The sequence below is a fragment of the Podarcis tiliguerta genome (assembly GCF_965153285.1).
Source record: "Podarcis tiliguerta genome assembly, chromosome: 5".
NCBI classification, from domain to species: Eukaryota; Metazoa; Chordata; class Lepidosauria; order Squamata; family Lacertidae; genus Podarcis; species Podarcis tiliguerta.
In genome coordinates, this window is record NC_139538.1 from 24,021,758 (window position 1) to 24,041,835 (window position 20,078).

The 20,078-nt window shown below is 42.9% G+C and overlaps 1 protein-coding gene across 7 annotated transcripts in view; it reads right to left on the minus strand.

Annotated features, from left to right (window-relative positions):
* Window positions 1–20,078, minus strand: part of RNF13 (ring finger protein 13) — a 47,926-nt gene that overhangs the window by 11,789 nt on the left and 16,059 nt on the right. For 6 of the 7 annotated variants that reach the window (XM_083442919.1, XM_083442924.1, XM_083442921.1 and 3 more), the window contains 5 exons: window positions 16,528–16,653; window positions 8,644–8,731; window positions 6,697–6,784; window positions 6,345–6,450; window positions 1,040–1,133 (listed from right to left, as the gene is read on the minus strand). In XM_083442919.1, the coding sequence (XP_083299045.1) occupies window positions 1,040–1,133; window positions 6,345–6,450; window positions 6,697–6,784; window positions 8,644–8,731; window positions 16,528–16,653 (502 nt within the window). Of the gene's footprint in view, window positions 1–1,039; window positions 1,134–6,344; window positions 6,451–6,696; window positions 6,785–8,633; window positions 8,732–16,527; window positions 16,654–20,078 lie in introns of all 7 variants that reach the window. The other variant, XM_083442925.1, reaches the window with a different exon arrangement.

The window sequence follows — 20,078 nt, forward strand, 5'->3', positions numbered from 1 at the left end:
TCCCCTGCCCCAGTTGCTTATTTCTACTATGGCTATATGCCAGACAGCATTGCCACCGCTTACAAAAACCTTAGTAAGTCCTTCATTTTAATGTCCTCATTTGGCCTATCCATATTGGATAGGATGCGGGTAGCCCTATGGTCTAAACCACCAAGCCTCTTAGGCTTGCCAACTAGAAGGTCGTGGTTTGAATCCCCACGACGGGGTAAGCTCCCATTGCTCTGTCCCTGCTCCTGCCAACACAGCAGTTCAAAAGCATGCCAGTGCAAGTAGATAAATAGGTACTGCTGTGGTGGGAAGGTGAACAGTGTTTCTGTGCGCTTTGGCACTTGTCATAGTCCTCTGTGCGCCAGCAGCAGTTTAGTCATGCTGGCCACATGACCCAGAAAGCGGTCTATGGACAAACGCCAGCTCCCTCATCCTGAGCGCCACAACCCACAGCTGCCTTTGACTGGACTTAACTGTCCAGGGGTCCTTTACCTTTTACCTTTACCAATATGGATAACAAGGATAGTTGCACTGTAATGTCTATTGGTTCATGTTGTAATTTAGCATTTCAGCATGCACTGTCCTCACAAACTGTATCATGTACAATTTTTTTTTAAGTACCTTTATAGCCTGCTTTTTTCCACTGTGGAACTTGGTTATGAGTAGTTAATGAAAAGATTTAGCCAACTCCAGCAATATATGACCTGGTTCAGTAGTAATGACCTATAATGCCAGTTCAACTACACAGAGATCTTTTCCAGTCCTGAGTGCCTTAACCAGAGAAGCTGGGGATAGAACACAATGTCTTTGTAATATTAATCATGTGATGCCATTCAATCTACATCAAATCTGCTCAGGTTTGAAAACTCAATGCAGAGTTCTTCATTGCAATCCTATACCGTTCTGCTCAGAAGCAAGCCCTACTGAATTCAATGGGACTTACTCCATGGTAAATATGTATAAAATTGCAGCCTTGGCAAAATTAGCCTGTGTCATCTGTAGCTCTAAAATGGCATAGATTATTCAATCAATTCTAAAAAGCCACACTTACCTTTCTTGAACTTATGTACCGGAAGCTTCTTAAGCTGATCTTTTTGAAGCCGATTCCTTCTTGCTCTGTGTCTGTCCTGGACAAATTTTGTGATCTTGAAAGAGACAGAAATAGAAGATGGAAACTTTTAAGAGTAATACACCACACAACTCAAGTCTCCTTTCATTCTGAGAACAGTTGTTCAAAAGAAGAAAGACAAAATCAGCCACACAGAAAACATGACTCAATAGTGGGAATGAAAAACCTATGTACATATCCTTATCCTGCACACCAACACCTCCACAAGGTTATATTGCTTCATCTTCTCTGAAGTCATCATAGTGGCCACTACTCAAGGCTACTATAAGACCAAAGCAGCTCTAGTATAGCTATTGGACAAGTGACAAGCTCTAAAGAAGTCTACCTAGTGCATTTAGAAGAACCAACAGGGTCACGCTCCCCAGTCTCCCTCCTACCATCAGGCGACCAAAGCAATCTCTGGACCAAACCCAGGCTTGAAACCTGATTGACACAGATCTACACAATTACTATAATTTGAGAGTTAGGGGGTTGTACAGCAACCATCTGCTCAAGCACCTTGCCTAGTGAATGGTTCTTACCCACTAGCCAAGCTGTTACAATCTTTTATGCCCAGGGATGACTTTTCCCAGGAGTGTTTGCACTCCTACCTCCTTTAATGCAGATGGGACTGACCCGCCTCCCTCAAAACAAAGCATTTATTTCTTGAACCAAGCTGGTCAGCTCTTACCTACACAATGTCATGTAGGAAAGATCTAACTTTGCCCATATCCTCAGGCCTCAACAAAATAATCCATCAGAACCAGATGCTCTGTGGATAAATCACAGACTGAACTGCCTCAATAGTGGCCTCCAGGCTGCGGCTGATGTGAGCAATTCCACCCTCAAAGTGCATATCCTATGAGGAGTCTTTCACTTCTTCTGCTGGGTCAAAATGCTGGTGTTGTGTAGTGGTTACAATGTCAAACTAAGACCTGAGAAAGCAAGGTTCAACTCTCCACTAGGCTATCTGGGTGACGTTCGGCAACTCCCTCTCAGCCTAACTTACATCACAGGGTTGTTGTGGGGATTAAAAGGGTTGGGGGGAGAAACCATGTACAACACCTTGAGCTCCCTAGATAAAATGGTGGGATAAAGGTAAAGGTAAAGGTACCCCTGCCCGTACGGGCCAGTCTTGCCAGACTCTAGGGTTGTGCGCCCATCTCACTTAAGAGGCCAGGGGCCAGCGCTGTCCGAAGACACTTCTGGGTCACGTGGCCAGCGTGACAACGCTGCTCTGGCGAGCCAGAGCCGTACACAGAAACGCCGTTGACCTTCCCGCTAGTAAGCGGTCCCTATTTATCTACTTGCACCCGAGAGTGCTTTCGAACTGCTAGGTTGGCAGACGCTGGGACCGAACAACGGGAGCGCACCCCGCCGCGGGGATTCGAACCACCGACCTTTCGATCGGCAAGCCCTAGGCGCTGAGGCTTTAACCAACAGCGCCACCCACGTCCCAAAAAAAATGGTGGGATAGAAATGCAATATTTTTTTAAAAAAAAGAGGAAGGACCTAAAGCCACTAAGAAAAGCTCAGCTGGACAGAACTATGAAGATGAAATGGCAATAGAAAAATAATGACCCTTCACCCTCATCACTGCCACAGAGCAGGTTCAATAAACAGCTCTCACCTGTGTTCCATCAGATTCATTGCAAGTTTGTATTCAAGCCATCTCCCCATCTGCTTTATAGCCTTTAGCTATGGTTGCAGGAAAATAGAGCCACTGTGCTGTGGCCAGATGCGACAAATGACTGTCGCTCCCATGTGCTTAGAGTTGCTATGCGCTGAGTTTTTAAGTGGCTACTTATACTGAAAATGAGAATGTGCACCCATCCTTTGTGGAAAGATGCCAAAGAGGAGGCTGGGAAACTGCCCTTCTCTGCTACATCTCATGCTCTGGGCTCAGCTGTGGCCGTGGAAAAAAGTTGAGAGATGGAGCCTGCATATTCTTTACTGAAAGTTCAACCCTGGGTTTATCATCTTTGGGTATCACCTCCTCTTGCTTTGCCTCTTTTCTATGATTCAGACTGATACGTACATTAGAGAAACTAGACATAGTACATAGCTGTGTATTCCACAGAAAAATTCTCCAGAGGTTTGCAATTCAGTGTCTTCCTTTAATTGCACATACAGTAAGCTTATCAAAGGCAGCGTCCCCAGGGATACAATTGTTTTTAAATAACATGTGGTACTTCTTCCCTAGGGAGTTTGAATTCCATTGTATTTGACCAGTTGTCTCCTAGCAGCTCTATTCTATGTTCTATGGTATTACCCTTTGAGGTCAGCATTGTTTCTGGTTGTTGTTCTTTAATGTATGTTAGAAGAACTGAAAGTGTAATTTCTAAGGTGAAAACATCTTTGTCCATTCAACTTCAGATGGCCAGCTCTGCTTCAAGAAGTCCCCAGAAAGTTGAGGATTGTGTTTAACGCTTACATCCAGTACACTCCCACCACTGGTTTGGGAAGTGGTGTACACATGACGCTAGCCACAATCCAAATCTATCCTGCTGTTTCTTATTAAATACTGCATTTTGATGTGTGTTTTTCCCAACCCAGCTTTGATCTGAATTGAAAAAAAGAATGACCTAGCTGCATTTTAAGCGAGTAAATGAGTACACAGCCTACTTTTTTCCTTCTATAGATGAAATAAATTTGAAAAAAAAGTAACTATGACATTGTAAAATCAAAAAAGAAGATCTAAAGTGTCTTCCTTTGTACAAACAGATGTTTCCCCCCAATGAAATGAACAAGAACCCAGGCATGGGCTACATATATGTGTGAGCATCTGCACTCACATAATTCTCTTAACTGGGGATATGTTCTTTAGGCTTTTTAAAAACCTATTTGTTTCTAGCATTTTGCTGTTATTCTGGCATTAATTTCTAAGCTACCTCAGCAAGGCTAAAAAGGGAAGGATTTTTTACATTGTTTTTAAAATAAAAGCATAACAAGAGCATAACAAGAGCTGCAAGCACTTTAGGGACCACATGCAGCTTCTTTGGAAATTCTCTTTTGATGAAGGACAATTAGGAGAGTTGTAAAGGTTCCTTCTTTTTTTCAAAATTACATACAAGGAAGACACTGAACCTGCAAGGAATCAATCTAATTAAAGCTGCTGTGTCTTCAACATAACAGCAGAAAAAAATCACTGGGTATAGCATAAAACATGGTATCTTCAAAGAATTTTATAAAAAAAGTTAGGTCTAAAACGAGTAAAAGAGTTTTGTCTCTTGAGCATCTGCTGTCATCTCATCCATGAAACTTGCAAAGAAGAAGAAGAGAAGAGTTTGGATTTGATATCCCGCCTTTCACTCCCTTTAAGGAGTCTCAAAGCGGCTAACATTCTCCTTTCCCTTCCTCCCCCACAACAAACACTCTGTGAGGTGAGTGGGGCTGAGAGTGTGTGACTGGCCCAAGGTCACCCAGCAGCTGCATGTGGAGGAGCGGAGACGCGAACCCGGTTCCCCAGATTAGGAGACTACCGCTCTTAACCACTACACCACACTGGCTCTCAAGCATGGCATCAAAGTAACATGCTAGTGTCAACTGTGATGCAGAATAAAATATACAACTCCAACTGGCTTTATGGAGGGATTGCCTCAGCAGTCAGATCCCTCAGCAGCGAGGTCAACAGATGGGCAGGTAGGTGTACTTTGGGGGGAAATTCCTCGTGGGCCAAAGTACACCCATTGATGGGTCATGACAGGCCCATGTGCTGGAGGTTCTCCATTTCTGCTCTACAGGATCAACTGCAATAACAATCCCTAAGTTCTAGAAGCTCACATGTCCTTGTTGTTCTGGGTTTCTAATTCTTTAACATTTTAATTTACAGTATTTTTCGCTCTATAGGATGCACCTTTTCCCCTCCAAAAGTTAAGTGGAAATGTGTGTGCGTCCTATAGAGCGAATGCAGGCTGCACGGCTAAGCCCAAAGCTAGAACAGGGAGACGGAGCGCTGCGCAGCTTGGGGTTAGCTGTGCAAAGCCTCCGCAGGGCAGCGGGGTGCCTTCACCCCACTGCCCTGCAGAGGCTGCAAAGGCTGTCCCCAAAGCCAGAACAGCAAGATGGAGCGCTGCGGAGCGCTCCGTCTCGCTGTTCTAGCTTGGGGATCCCTGAAGCCTCTGGAGCGCAGTGCGAGGTCCTGCTGCGCTCCAAAGGCTTCAGGCGGCTATCCCTGAAGCTTCTGGAGTGCAGCGGGACCTCGCGCTGCACTCCAAAGGCTTCAGGGATCTTTGAGGCTGGTGGTGGAGGAAAGCAGCGCTTCCCTCCAGCTCCACTAGCTCGGGCGGCAGCGGCAAGGCTGCACGCAGCCTTTGCGCTGCTCCCCGACCTGGTCTTTGAGGCTGGCGGTGGGGGAAAGCAGCGCTCCCCCCCCCCGTCAGCCCCAAAGAGCAGGTCAAAAGGAACCCGAATCCTCTGGAGCCCAGCGGGAACTCCCACTGAGCTCCAGAGGCTTCGGCTTGCCTTCACTGAAGCCTGGAGAGCGAGAGGGGTCAGTGCGCACCGACCCCTCTCGCTCTCCAGGCTTCCAAGGTAGCCGCCTGAAGCCTCCAGAGAGCAGCGGTAACTCCTGCTGCGCTCCGGAGGCTTTGGGTGAATGCACCTTGAACGCACCTTGTTTTAGAGGGGGAGAACAAGAAAAACATTTTTTCCCCCTGTTCTCCCCCTCCTATGGTCCGGTGCGTCCTATAGAGCGAAAAATACGGTACCTATGTATGACCTTACTCCAACCTACAGTGTCCCCCAAATAAATCATTACTTTATTCTGGAGCAGCACTGTTTCACTTCCAAACTGATAAGCACTGAGTGGTGGGAGTGACAGCTTAGAATTTTGAGAACGGCACCATTTAAACTTTCAGTAAGAGGGAAAGAAGCACATGCAGTTTTGATCTCTTGTGGGCACCGAAGCAGATGCATACAAAGAACCTCCAGACCAACACCAGCTTCCCTTTTCATGTCTGCAGCTCATTGAATACATATGAATACCCATTCCCGCAGAATCTCTCACTGAACTGGTGTATACATGTTGGGGATCTCAATTGGCTGATAGCTTCAAACCCATTTTTAGACATTTCTTAGTGTATGTCTTAAGAGCTTTAGTGTGCACAACAACATAAAGTCTGATTTCATTTTAAAAAAGAAGAAGCACCCTATCAAGTAAGTCGTAGGCTAAACTGATTCTAGCAATACAACAGCAGTATGTTTTTATCACTTGAGGAAGGGGAGCAGGAGAGAAGGTAATACTTACCATAAAAATAACAATAAGGATGAGACAGATTCCCACAATAATTAGGAATGGTATTAGGTAGTACTCCAAAGGAAGGCTGAACTCTGGGATTAACAAAATATGGCCTCTGTTAAAGGGGGAAAAAGGAGAAGGATTGATAATGAAATTCATGTTAAGGTAGCTAAATATAAATCATTCTTGCCTACGTCCTATATCCACATTCTTCCCCCGACAAAAAAGGTTGTGCCACATTTTTTTGAAGTATTTAAATCTGAATCACACTTTATTGATTTAAAAACCCATATAAAGTTTTAAAAATCACTAGATAATAACAGTTCACAAACAACTAAAATAAAAGTAAATCTTTGCATACCCTTTCTCATAGGTGAATTCTTTAAGAGACTTAGCTGATGTTTCACCAATAAAGACAGATGGAATGTCAATCTTCTTTAAAACTTCAACTGTTCAAAGAGAGAGGACAGAAAGAGAGAAAAGATGAGCAACAATATACAGTTTACAAGTGCTGTATACTTCTATACATGGGTATAATACTAGTGACAATTGGTGAATATAAGCAAATCACTGTGCAAAGGCACCTTTAATAAAATAATTGTTCAGGTACTTTTTGCGTGGGTGTGCTGTGAAAAATCCATTTCCTTCAATAGTATTTCACATGGACACAGTAACATGTAAATGATCCTTACCCCACATGACCACATAATAAGAATGCATGTCTCCTCTCTTGTCTGGAATATCCTAGCGATAGCCTGCATACAACTGTGCCTTGCAGTGAGTAATGAACACCCAGGTGTAATTGCTTCTGTGTGAACAGCGACAATAAGAAAGAACTTTCTGGTGGTGTGCAAGTAGGTACAGTAATTTCTGACCTCGATCAAAAGTGACTCCAAGTGTGATGGGAGATGCAGCAGGGAGGGGCTGCACAACAAACATGTCTCTCATGTTTCCTACTCCTCACCACCTCTGTTACGTGTGAAATAGTGTGCTTTCATATCTTGCAAAAAGCTCTAATGTCATGTGCAAATACAAGTCTGCTGCTCACAACTGCTTTTCTTGTTCCTATGCAGCCATTTTCCAACCACTTACAAAACCACATTTTAGGAATGCAAGATTTGATGACGTGATACACCAAATGCAGAGTTACAATCTAAGACGGAGTATCTTGTTCGTCCCTTGCTTCAATACTTCCAAATACAAACACAGTTGGGAGTGGTCATAAGAAATTTTGGAGCAAGGTGTCCAATGATACTCAACTCTTAATTCTCTGTAACATCCGAACTGGAAATGGCTGCCCAATACTGGACTGGTGTCTGGATGCAGTGGTAGGCTGAATGAGTCTGAATCCTGGCAAGACGGAGGTTCTGTGGCCAAGTGGTTCCCAGGTTTCTAAGATTTGCTCATTTTATTATGTCCATTACAGGCTATGCTAGTATGCCCTCTAGTGGTATTGCTAGTTGACTTACACCTGCTCTGCAAGCTCATGGGCTTATAAGAGCAAAAGTATTGATCACTGCATAATGAAAGAGCATTAAATCTCCATTTATAGCAGCGTGTCAGGGTGTGAGAGGTTCTAGTATTTGACAGAACCCCAGTTACAAGGACTATTGTTGGAAATGTGGGTGTCCTTTATGACCTTCACTAAAGCAAAACAGAACTGACATTCCAGGCCTAAAAGTTTTAGCAGCATTTTTATTATGCATCTGCTGGAGCACTTTGGCTATGTAAAATGCTTGGTATTTGGCTTTGACAAGTTACTGTCTCCGAACTAGCCTTCTTACTGCAGAAGCTGGATTCCACACTTTACACGTTTGTACTCTATAACCACCACTACTTTCAAGAAATTCATGTCAATTAGTTCCCTCCACCCCGTTGAATTTTATTGCGATTTTAAAAAAACACTCTGAGAACAAAACAAAAAAAGTTTTAAAAACATGAAAGGAGGAAAATAAGTTATGGAAAATGGCCCTCAGGAGAACACAGCACTATAAAGAGTATTGCAACAAAAATAGCATATGGAATATATATCTATCTTTGGCATTTATATACCACTCCGTCTATTATGCCCTCTTGTCATACTGTTATATCTTGACCGCCTTTACTGATTTCAGTCCTTTTTAAGGAGGAGGACTAAACGTCTGACAGGCTTACAATCTTCAAAACATTAGCAGGCCCGAAAATGTTCCTTCAACTGGCTGAGTTGGAAGTAAATGAATTTTCATTTGAATTGTACACATTCTGAAGCTTCTGTTTTTGATGTTGCAAAGAGTGGGAGAATGTCATCAAGCAAGATACCTGTACTTACTGTCTTGAGATCCCATGCTAATGAGGTCATCGGAATCAACATTGTGAACTATGGCTGCCTTATAGCCAGCTCTTTGTGCGTTCAGAACCTGTGAGCCAAACAAAATGCCTGTCAACAAAAAAACTGCACAGAACTGAGAAAATAACTCAGAACATTTTGTGCATAAGAACATTAGCAAATATTAAAGATATTAGCAAGTTCCCTTTCATTCATGCAGTATTCAAATTGCTACACAAAATATATCCATATATTCACCTTCCCTTCTCCCATTTTATCATCACTACAAGCTTGTAAAATAGATAAGTTGGGCTGAAAGATAGTAACAGGCTCAATATCACCCAGTGAGTTTATGAGTAAGGAGGGAATTTGAACTCTGGTCTCAGTCCAGCATTCTAATCACACCACCACACCGGAAGTATACTGTCCTTTGTGCACTAGTTGGTCTCTAGGGTGCTACTGAAAGGAATTTTTTTATTTTGTTCCGACTATGGCAGACCAACACGGCTACCTACCTTTAACTAGAACCGTTAATAATGTACACTATTCAGTACCCTGCATTTCCAACTGAAGTTGACTAAGTATATAGTTTATATATCAATTTGTTAACTCTGTAGAATACTTCCAGGAACTTCATGAGGTACTGTATTTTTCGCCCTATAGGACACACTTTTCCCCCTCCAAAAATGAAGGGGAAATGTGTGTGCGTCCTATGGGGCGAATGCAGGCTTTCGCTGAAGCCTGGAGAGCAAGAGGGGTTGGTGCACACCAGCCCCTCTTGCTCTCCAGGCTTCAGGAAGCTCTGCACAACCCTCGGGAGACCGGCTCCGAGGGTTGCGCGGAGCTGCCTGCAGTCCCAGGCTCAGCGCAGCTCTGTGCGGCCATCAGGAGCGGGGCGCGAAGTCCCGCCCGGCTCCCGATGGCTGCACAGAGCTGCCTCCGGTCCCGGGCTCAGCGCAGCTCTGTGCGGCCATCGGGAGCCGGGCACGAAGTCCCGCCCGGCTCCCGATGGCTGCGCAGAACTGCCTCCGGTCCCGGGCTCAGCGCAGCTCTGCGCGGCCATCGGGAGCTGGGCACAAAGTCCCACCCGGCTCCCGATGGCTGCGCAGAGCTGCCTCCAGTCCCGGGCTCAGCACACTTCTCCCCATCGCCAGCCCCACAAGCTCGGGGGACAGCGGGGAGGCAGAGCGCGCCTTCCCGCTGTTCCCCGACCTCGTTCTTCCAGCCCCGCACCTGGGGGGGAAATAATTTATTTCCCCCCCAAAAAAAACTAGGTGCGTCCTATGGGCCGGTGCGTCCTATGGGGCGCAAAATACAGTATGTTACACTGTCAACAGAATTTGGTGTCCTACTTTTATACTACTGAACTAAAAATAGCTAACAGTGATCCTAGTAACAGTCTGTTTCTGCATAAGCATGCAAAAACGTTAGGCTTGATCACATTCTTCTGTTAAGAGCTTTCCACTGGTGTAGGAAGGGAGGGGGAACTCCCTAATTTAATCACAGACATAACCAAATAAAATAAGCTGGTTAAAACATAAGCGTAGCCAAGCTATGGCTTAGCACAATTGTGTCGGGGTTCCTGGAGTCACCACTGAGTTCTTCCCACAGTTCACCTGCTGCTCCAAGCTAAGCTACAGTTTAATTTAGCGTGTCATCCATACCCAGGCTCATGGTTTGTCTCCTTCAGACAAGCCATGAGTCCTGGCTCGGACAACATACTAAGTCAAAGCATGGCTTAGCCTACAGCAGTGTAGCAGGTCCAGGGGAAGTGCAAAATAGCTGTAATCTCTTCCTTGGAAGCTTGCACATTCATGTCAAACCTCACACTCTCAAACTGTAGATTATTTCCTCCTCTTTCATGTGCACAGTGATAAATGGGTTGAAAATCCCTCCAAGCCTCCTCAAAATCTAGTCCTAAATCTTCATCACATGTGGTGATCTGAATTGGAACTATAAGGATTCAATGTAGCAGCATAGTAAAATTTAAAAAAAATAACAATTGCAGTGTGTAATGCTCACTGTGCTAGAACAGAGCTCCCGGAAGGCAATGATGCTTTTAAATAATTTCTGTTTTCCTTTCAGGGTTTTAAAATGCTCTCGCAGCTCCAATGCATTATACTGCAAGTGACAACTGATACCAAGGCTGACCCCAAATTCCATATCAAAACATGTTCAGTAAGGCTTGTGCCTCTAAGAGAGCAGAGGAATCTCTCTACACATGAAACCATCTCTCATTCTGAGCCACGGCCACATAATGTGTCTCCATCACATCCCGCAAAACAGGGGAAAATGTGTTCTGGATAAACCACCCTCTCTTACTCAGCAGTTATAGTGATGTCTCTCACAAGGACAACACAGGTTAAATATATGCTGTACAGAGCTGTGGTTGCACTTGCAACACTCCCCCCCCCCAAAAAAAAACCCCACAACAACAACAACCTAGCTGGTCTAGGTTTATAGGCCAGCTAAGTTAAGGGATGCTGAAGGTGCCCATTAAACACCAATGCAAGGGGGGGATGGCCCTGTTTCCACCCCCAACAGTATATTCTTATGGTAAGCATTTGAGCCAGAGAGGAAAGATGCATCATGAGGTTAGCTCACTAACTTAATTTATACAGCAGGAGTGGAAAACCTTTTCCAGCCACAGAACGACGTTAACTTGTGGGCAACCTTCTGGAGGATATCGCTTACCAGTAGTGGACAGGACCGGAGGCAAAAGTGGGCAATTTGTATCCCACAATGCAAAAAGGTGGAGGTTTCTACACTCCATCTCTACCACCTTCACCATCACCTCTCTCCATCCAGGCAAACAAGATATATTTTCAGTTGAAGGCCAATTCAAGGCAGCCAAGGAGCAGAACATGTGAGGGGTGTGGTCAGGGGAGTACAATCTGGGGAGATTAAGGGCCCCCTGACCTTGGGGTTCTCCACCTCTGCTATACCACAAATAAAAGTATTAAGGTTCAGGGCTGGCAGCCTGCCCAAACCATGAAGCCTTTAGCATCATTAAGCACAGCGAAGGAAGCTTTCAGCAGTTTTCTGTGAACCCTAAACAGCACTCCAAGGCTCCTGCTTCAATCTAGCTAGAGCAGAAACAGAAGCACTCTTGGTAGGGGCTGGGGATAAGATTGGAACACTTTGTTTCCAAAGTCCTCACAAGTAAATACATAAACACAAAACTGAACTGCTTAGATTTTGATGTCTAAACAACCATTTGATCTACCAGGCAGACATTCATGGATATTCATAACCTGCTGATCTACAAAAGAGGAAACACACACAAAAGGAGCCAGCAAAATATGCCGAAAACTCACAAGTTCACTTACTGTTTATTCAACTTAATTCCCAGATTTGTTTTCTGAATATTTCCTCTCAATAGATTGAAAGAGCTCTAAAAACAAAACTTTGTGGAAATGTGCTGCCTTTAAAAAACAACAAATAATGCAGGTTTTCCATTCAGGAATCAGAATTGATTGCAGTTGTTTTCAGTCTATTGTTTCAGTTATTACACACACAACTTCAGCAGACTTTGCCCATGCCCAAGTTCTGTGTCATCCCCAATTGCCTGCTACTTATTCTATTAGTGGATAATTTACAACCTGCCTGGGGCTCAGTAGGCATTTCTCAAGCACAAATAACCCAACTCTCCTGGCAACTGTGCTCTGCAAAGTCAATAGCATTTCTTTAGGCGTGGGCTGTCTAACTGGATCCATCAGTAGAATCTGTCCTACATTGGCGCCTCGTCTGTTGCAGTAGGTTAACCATACTGCACTTTTTACCACCAGGTCACAGCAATTATCTTCCCTAAAGGAAACTGGCATTTACATTCCTACAGCTCTTGTTGCTACAGGCATCCAAATCCTTTGGGAGATGCATAGGTTACACTTCTGGATGCTGCACAGAGAAAGCTGTCATCTGTTCCCACGGCTTGCTTTTCCACTGCAGCAAGAGATCAAATGAATGAGCTACAGGCAGTTCTCATTACTGCATTCAACTGTGAAGTTTTGAGGCGAGATCTGTTCTATGCTGATGTCACAGGATCAGAAAGCACACAAGATATGCTTCATACTTTTTCTGATTTGCGTACCGCAGAACATTTTAAGTTGAGCTAATTGTAGGATAAACTACAGTGGTGCCTCGCAAGACGAAATTAATCCGTTCCGCGAGTCTCTTCGTCTTGCGGTTTTTTCGTCTTGCGAAGCACGGCTATTAGCGGCTTAGCGGCTATTAACGGCTTAGTGGCTTAGCGGCTATTAACGGCTTAGCGGCTTTAAGAAAAAGGAAACAAACTCGCAAGAACTCGCAAGACATTTCGTCTTGCAAAGCAAGCCCATAGGGAAATTCGTCTTGCGGAACGACTCAAAAAACGGAAAACTCTTTCGTCTAGCGAGTTTTTCGTCTTGCGAGGCATTCGTCTTGCGGGGCACCACTGTATTACAGGAATATAATATATTATTCATTTTGTACAACACAGAATATTTTAACACAGCTATACAGAACACACAGGGTTAGATCAATCCTCCATCCAAGACTGGCTCCTTTCCGCTGGATAATGGGAACCGTTTAGATGCAACTCACTGGCCCCATTTGGGCAAGCAATCACACCTCAGCATAGTCAAGCTGAGATATTGGCAGAACTGGCACTTTTACAGGTGCCACATAGTACCTGCACTGCATCTATAAAAACTCAATAATTTAGTGGCAGCACTGACACTTTGGAACTCCCCGCCCATTGACCTTCACTGTATTATTTTCGGTGCCTTCTTACGTAGATGTGTCTACCCGTATGTTTAGAAAGCTTGTATGAGTTTTAGTCTATTCTATTGAGGTTTTAACTTTCTGTATGCTTTAAATTTAAAGCTACAAACATGAGTCTGACCAAACTGCGGGAGGCAGTGGAAGACAGGAGCGCCTGGCGTGCTCTGGTCCATGGGGTCACGAAGAGTCGGACACGACTAAACGACTAAACAACAACAAATGCTTTAAATTATGGCTGTAAATTTTGTAGTGGTCATTTTATTGTTGTAAACCACAATCAAGTGGTATATAAATTTAATGAAATAAATAAATATGAACATGCCTCACATAGCTTGATGAGAAGGAGCTGGCACCTTGGGACATCTCCATTAACCACAGCTTCCCATTAAGTCTGAACTAGGCATCAATGGGGAATGGTTTCCAAAAAAGCTACAATATGAAGCCAACTTTAAAGCATGGCTTAATATTCTGGATAGTTTAGAACCATCAATAACCAGTTTTGGTGCAGCAGGAAACTATTCTTAACTAACACTTCCTGGCTCATGAGAATGGAAGAACAAATCAACTGTGTGAATGTGCAAGGCTCGTTCAAACGTAGCTACTATTTAGTAAGTACTTTCAATTAACAAGTTTTTTTGCCCAAGTAACTAGAACAGTACAGACAATGATAATAGAAGAGAAAATATGTGCAGTGTGTCTATATGGGTTGTTTGCAGCTAAGTTTGTTTATACACATTTATTCTGTTTTAGGGAGATGTGCATGCACACCTTGGAGGTCCACAGAAAGTTTTGTGTACTATGGTGTACGTAGTAGTACTATAATCCCAGAACACCTAGGTAATTTACCCAGGATTTTAAGCACTGAAAATTAAAAGGCAGTGGTGGGCCACAAGTTAGCCACTCCTGCTCAAGCCCAACATTTCAGGCTTTGATTTGACAATGCTGTTTTGCTTTCCTGCTCTCACTTTCAGAGGTGACATTAGCAATGCAGCATTATAGTATTCCGTCCCATCTAACAAAAGCAACCCTAAGGCTGTCAAAGCTCCTGCTGTAAAAATGCATACCATTCCTTCATCTACTTGTGAAAATTTATTCCAAGATTGCTCCAGCTTCAAAGTGGCTTGGTCTTATAACAAAAATAAAAGGAGTATGGGAATCAGAAACCTATTGAATAATGAATAGCATGCCATAGTGTTAATGGTATTCAGCCCCAGAAGGGAAAGGATAATACTACACAAAACTAAAAGAAAGGGGGAAAGTTACTTTCCTGTGAGACATTTCTCTGCTGTCATTAAAGTTTTTGTAAATTAGGATCATCCTTCTCCTAATACATTGCATCTGTTGGAATTATAGCCACCAGTACCTAATGCAAAGTGTTTATTTCAGTTTAAATTATTTCTAGAATACCGAGATGCTTTAGTTTTCCATCTTGCAACTGCAAGGATGGGCAGATGATAAGAGCATGTCTAAAAACATGAGAAGAGCTCTACTGTATCGGACCAAAGGTCCACCCACTCTCAACATCTGGTTCTCACAGTAGCCAACCAGATGCCTATGGGAAGCACACAAGCAGGACCAGAGTGCAAGAGAACTCTAAGCATGAGTGCTCCCCAGCAACTGGCATTCAGAGGCATACTGCCTTAAACTGTATTCAAGGTGAACTAAGCAACAAAGTTTCATTCCATGTATCTTAAAGTGGAATCTTCAGATAATGTTACATTTTATCTTTTATCCTAAACAGTGTTGTATACTGCCACACAATGGGATGCCCTTCAAGCGTTTCTGAATTTTAATCCCCATCATCCCTTACCATTGGCCATGCTGGCTGGAGCTGAGGGAAGTTGGGAAACCAGTATAGTCATACCTCGGGTTGAATGTGCTTCAGGTTGAGCGCTTTCGGGTTGCACTCCGCGGCAACCCGGAAGTAACAGAGCGCATTACTTCCCAGTTTCGCCGCTCATGCATGCACAAACGCTCAAAATGACGTCATGCACATGCGCGGAAATGGCAAAGCGCGACCCACGCACGCACAGATGCACCGTCACGTCTTACGTTCCATTCAGGATGCGAACGGGGCTCTGGAACAGATCCCGTTCGCATCCCAAGGTACCACTGTATATGGAGGGCACCTCGTTGGCTACAATAACATCCCTACAATGGCAGCATAACTTCAGGTGATTTGGTTTTTAATCAGTGTATGCCAACAGTAAGTCATTTAAATGGACTGCTAGGGGCACTCCACTCAAATATGGTACTCTCGTTTTATTTTTTCCATTTGGGCGTGCACAATTTTTCATTAGGTTCAACTTTGTCCACAAAAAATAATAATGTAATATTTCCACCCATACTCCCAATACTACAGATGAGGTGAAAGCTATACAATAACATTTTATATATTATATAAGAAAAACATTTTATATATTATATAAGAACCTATTCAGATCAGACAGGCATAAGGGGAACCCATTGTTTCCTGCTACATCAGGGCTGGAGGATCTCTTTCAGTCCGAGGGCCACACTGCCTTATGAACAACTTCAAGGCGTCACATGCCAGTGGTGGGTGGAACCAGAACAACCAGATATAACTCTTTCCTATGTACAGTAGGCTACACTCCATCAAGTATGCCCTCATAAATGTGCTTCTTGGGAAATCATATGATCCTACCCTCTAATACAAGTCAACCGCCCACAAAACCCGCCCACAGCACTGTTCCTTCTTTACAGAACAGAAATGTGGGGTCCACAACAGCAACACTGATAATACTGATTTTGCTGAGGGTAAGTATCTGCATGCAGTCTTTTTTAGGACACAAGCCACTTTGAGGTTTTATTACAATCAAGTGGTATATAAATCTTGCAAAATTAAGAAAAATAGAGCCGATCAAAGTAAAGCACAAAATGTTACACTTTAAATGACATTCAGAACATTAATCAATGATGCAGAAAATGACTAAAAGAATATCTGTGTAGAACCCAAGCAACTACCACAAGTGGTGAAAATTGGTAACACGTTCCTTAAGAAATGTGTATGTATACACCAGATCTACACGATTCTTTTTAAAAGAACAAACTTAATTATTCTGAATTAACACTGTTCAGAATCCTTACATATGAGAAATTACCTACCTTTATATCAAAGTTGCAATCAAGTCTTCTGATTAATACAATGAATTCATGAGATGTGTTGTCCTTCAGAGGTGGAGGAGTTATGGGCTCGCATGCATTCTCGGGTTTTGAATTTATTAGAAAACCCTGAAAGACATTTTCAAAAGCAAATCAATCAGTTCTCAGTCACAAAATGGCTGCATAAGTAGAAGCTACTTGCCTCATATCATTGAACTCCAATGCAAGTTGTGAAAATTCTTAACACTGCAGCTAGTGAAAATAATTTTGACCAGATTGATACATGTAGCAGTGGTAGAACAGACTATACTATTTTAAGATGCTGGTGACAGCATCACATTTTCTCAATGCCCCTGTATTTATTTTAAAGACAATTCCTTTAACTAGAAAACTGGTATGGAGGGAAAAACATATTATATGCTGGTTTTGTATCCACAAGTAGTTGGTTTTTCCCGGGTGAGCATTAAGAAACTATATTAGGGTGTGTTTTAGAACCTTTATATGCTGTTCTCCATATCCTCTGATTAGAAGACGGGATCAGCACCCATTTGGTTTCAAATTTAAAGTAGGAAGTAAGCTGGGGAAGAGGTTAGCAGCCAGACCAGTTCTGTTTAGCTGATTGCAGCCTTTGGGAGCTCATGGCCAGGACTTGTAAACAGGAATGCTGACTCACAGTGTACATATGACCAAGATACACTGGTGGTGAGGGAGCTGCTGCAGTGACCTGCAACACCTGTGCCAGAGAAAGTGCAAAACTATACCTACAGCAAGTGCAAGATGGTTGCCTTGCTGGAAGGTACAGCAACTTAAGGCCCACCTCTCCACACTTGGAGTTATCGGACAAGATGAGGAATTTCTCGCTAGAGCAGAGTGGACTGTCCTGGAACAGTGATGCGGGGTGGGGATGCCCCTAGAGAAGGAGAAGTTCGCCCACTGTAGGAGACAAACTCCTGGAGGAACATGACGCACAGAAGCAGGACTGTCAGGGGCCATGCTGTGTCACTGGAGCTGCAAAATCGATTCCATGCCCTCACCTCGGATACCAATTCTGGGCCAGAGGAACAAGGACAGCAGTTGCAGACCTCAGAACACAGCGAGGTATACAACTTTTTAATAATAAATAATAATGTAGAAATTGAGAAGTATAAGCTATTCAAAAGGAACTGACCAAACAGAAAGGGAGGAAGAGGAGATTGGCAACTGGCTGGTAGTTTCTTAGATTTTCCGAGTTCAGGGTGGTGCAAATTGTTGTCGTCTCTCCATTTTATCCTCCTAAGAATGTTGTGAGGTAGGGAAAGGCTGAGGGACAGTGGCTGGCACAAGGTCATCCAGGGAGCTTCATGGCTAAGTGGAGATTTGAACCCTGGTCTCTCAGGACATAGGCCAATCCTCTAACCCTTACACGACATTGGCCCTCTTACATATGCCTATTTTTAGAAAGTTCTCGCCACAATGATTAGAAACATGGTAGATCATTCTGTGACACCAGGAAACGAAGAGTTTATAATTTAAATAAAGTAGTAAGGGGGGGCTTTAAGTTTAGCAAAACCTAAAAATCATCAAAAGTCAAAGTATGGTATAACTTGTAATGACAACTTGTCAAGTATGAAAGAGATATGTTTCTAGTACCACTTCACCTGGGCATTAATCCAACAAAGCACTTAAGTGTTTACTTCGTTTTAAACATGCACACTGTCTCATGAAAGCTAAAGTTTAAAGTTAAGCATATGCTGAAGTGCTCTACTGGAGTGAAGCCTGCCAACTTCAGTGTTTTAAAAGCAGAACTCCACTAATGTAGCTTTCAGGTACTTTCATGGGCAGCATGATGGTAGGATTTTTATTGCAATCTGCATTTAAAACATGGCAGGTACTGGGTAGCATTCATTTCTATCACCTTGTTCAAGCAAGCCTTTCAAATCTGGAATAATTGCTGGATTTTTAAAGGAATCACTTTCAAGTGATTCCCCGCCCGCCCACCCCAACAAAGGAAAGCCAGGAAATTAAATATTCAGAACACCCAAGGTCACTTAACAAGGATGAGCTATTTCACCAAATAAATGTAACCAATCTTCTGTATACACAGATCAAAGCAGCTGGAATTAAAAAAGATGATGTCACAACTTGCTCTCTCTCCTCAACACAGGTTTAGAAATCTTCTCTTATTAACTATTTGGTGACAATTGCTATTGTGAATCAATATATTAGGAACAGCATTATGGTTATAGGAATAAAAAGCAAGCAGTGCATTTAGCTTTGTTTGAACATTGTCTTCACCCGTTTCACTTTTCAGCAGTTCTGAAATAGTGTGACCAGAAAACTTTATGCTGTTAGCTAGGGATCCCAAAACAGCTGGAGGGCCGAGTTTGGGGATGTCTGACCTTTAGCAAAGCAGATGGAGCCATCTCCTCTACCAATATGAACACCAACAGAGAGGAAGTTCTAAGTGTGCATCAGAGCACCCACTTCCACGTGTCACTACTTCAGCAAGCAACTGTTTCCGAGGATATCCTAAAATCCCCATTTTATTTATCTACTGTGCTTTGTATCAAGTTTCGTATTCACTATAGGCTAAGATACAATGGATACCTACAACCATACTTCCAAAAAGAAGGAACATGTCTTCCAGGTGTATGACTATTTCATAATAGGGCAAGGAATTCCTATAAATTTGAATACTTCTATCCAGTCTGTTGTACATTCTGAAGTTCAGCTGCTCTCAATGAATTTAATATCAATATACATCTTACCATTCTCCACTGCTTCCTATTAATAGCAGAATTTTCTGTGTTGCTTTCCTGAACTGCAAATCTGAATAAAGACTGGCACTAAAGCAAATGCTCTACTGATATATGAAAAAAAAATGAATACCATTTGGCTGTTGCGTGGTATGTTGTTTTGAAATTAATATAAATAGAATCTTCTCATAATAGCAAAATGGCAATTATCCCAACACCTCTATTTTTTCTTGCAATTCTTATTTCTTGCCTCAAAAATAAAATGAAAACAAAATAAAATTACTGCAACTGTATTTCTATCACCTTCCTGACTATTAGGGCACATGATAAAAGCTTTTTTCAGATATTTCTGGATTTTAGATTTCTTCAGCAAAACCCCTATATTTTGTAAAGTTACTTTTAAAAAATCACTATTAGAAAATATATGTACAAGACTCTCAGTAGCCGAGGTTTGAAAAACACTGCTAGCATTTAGCATTCATACCACGGCATTAATACTGACACAATCTGGTGTTTGCAACGATCATGTACTGATTTTAACCTTGAGACACTGAATGCTGTGGCTTGCTGCAATTACATTAGCAGGCAGAGGCGGCAGACCTCAGTCAATATCCAAAGAAACCAAAATGCTCTTGGAATATGTTGCACTACAAACAGCAGTACAACATACTGCTGCTTCCTAGTTCCCTTACGTACTGTTACACATCAGAAACTGTGAAGGGCTAGATGGTATCATATATACGGTGGTATCAAGTTAAAGATACTCATCAAATCCTGAAAGTCCTTGTACAGTGGTGCCCCGCAAGACGAATGCCTCGC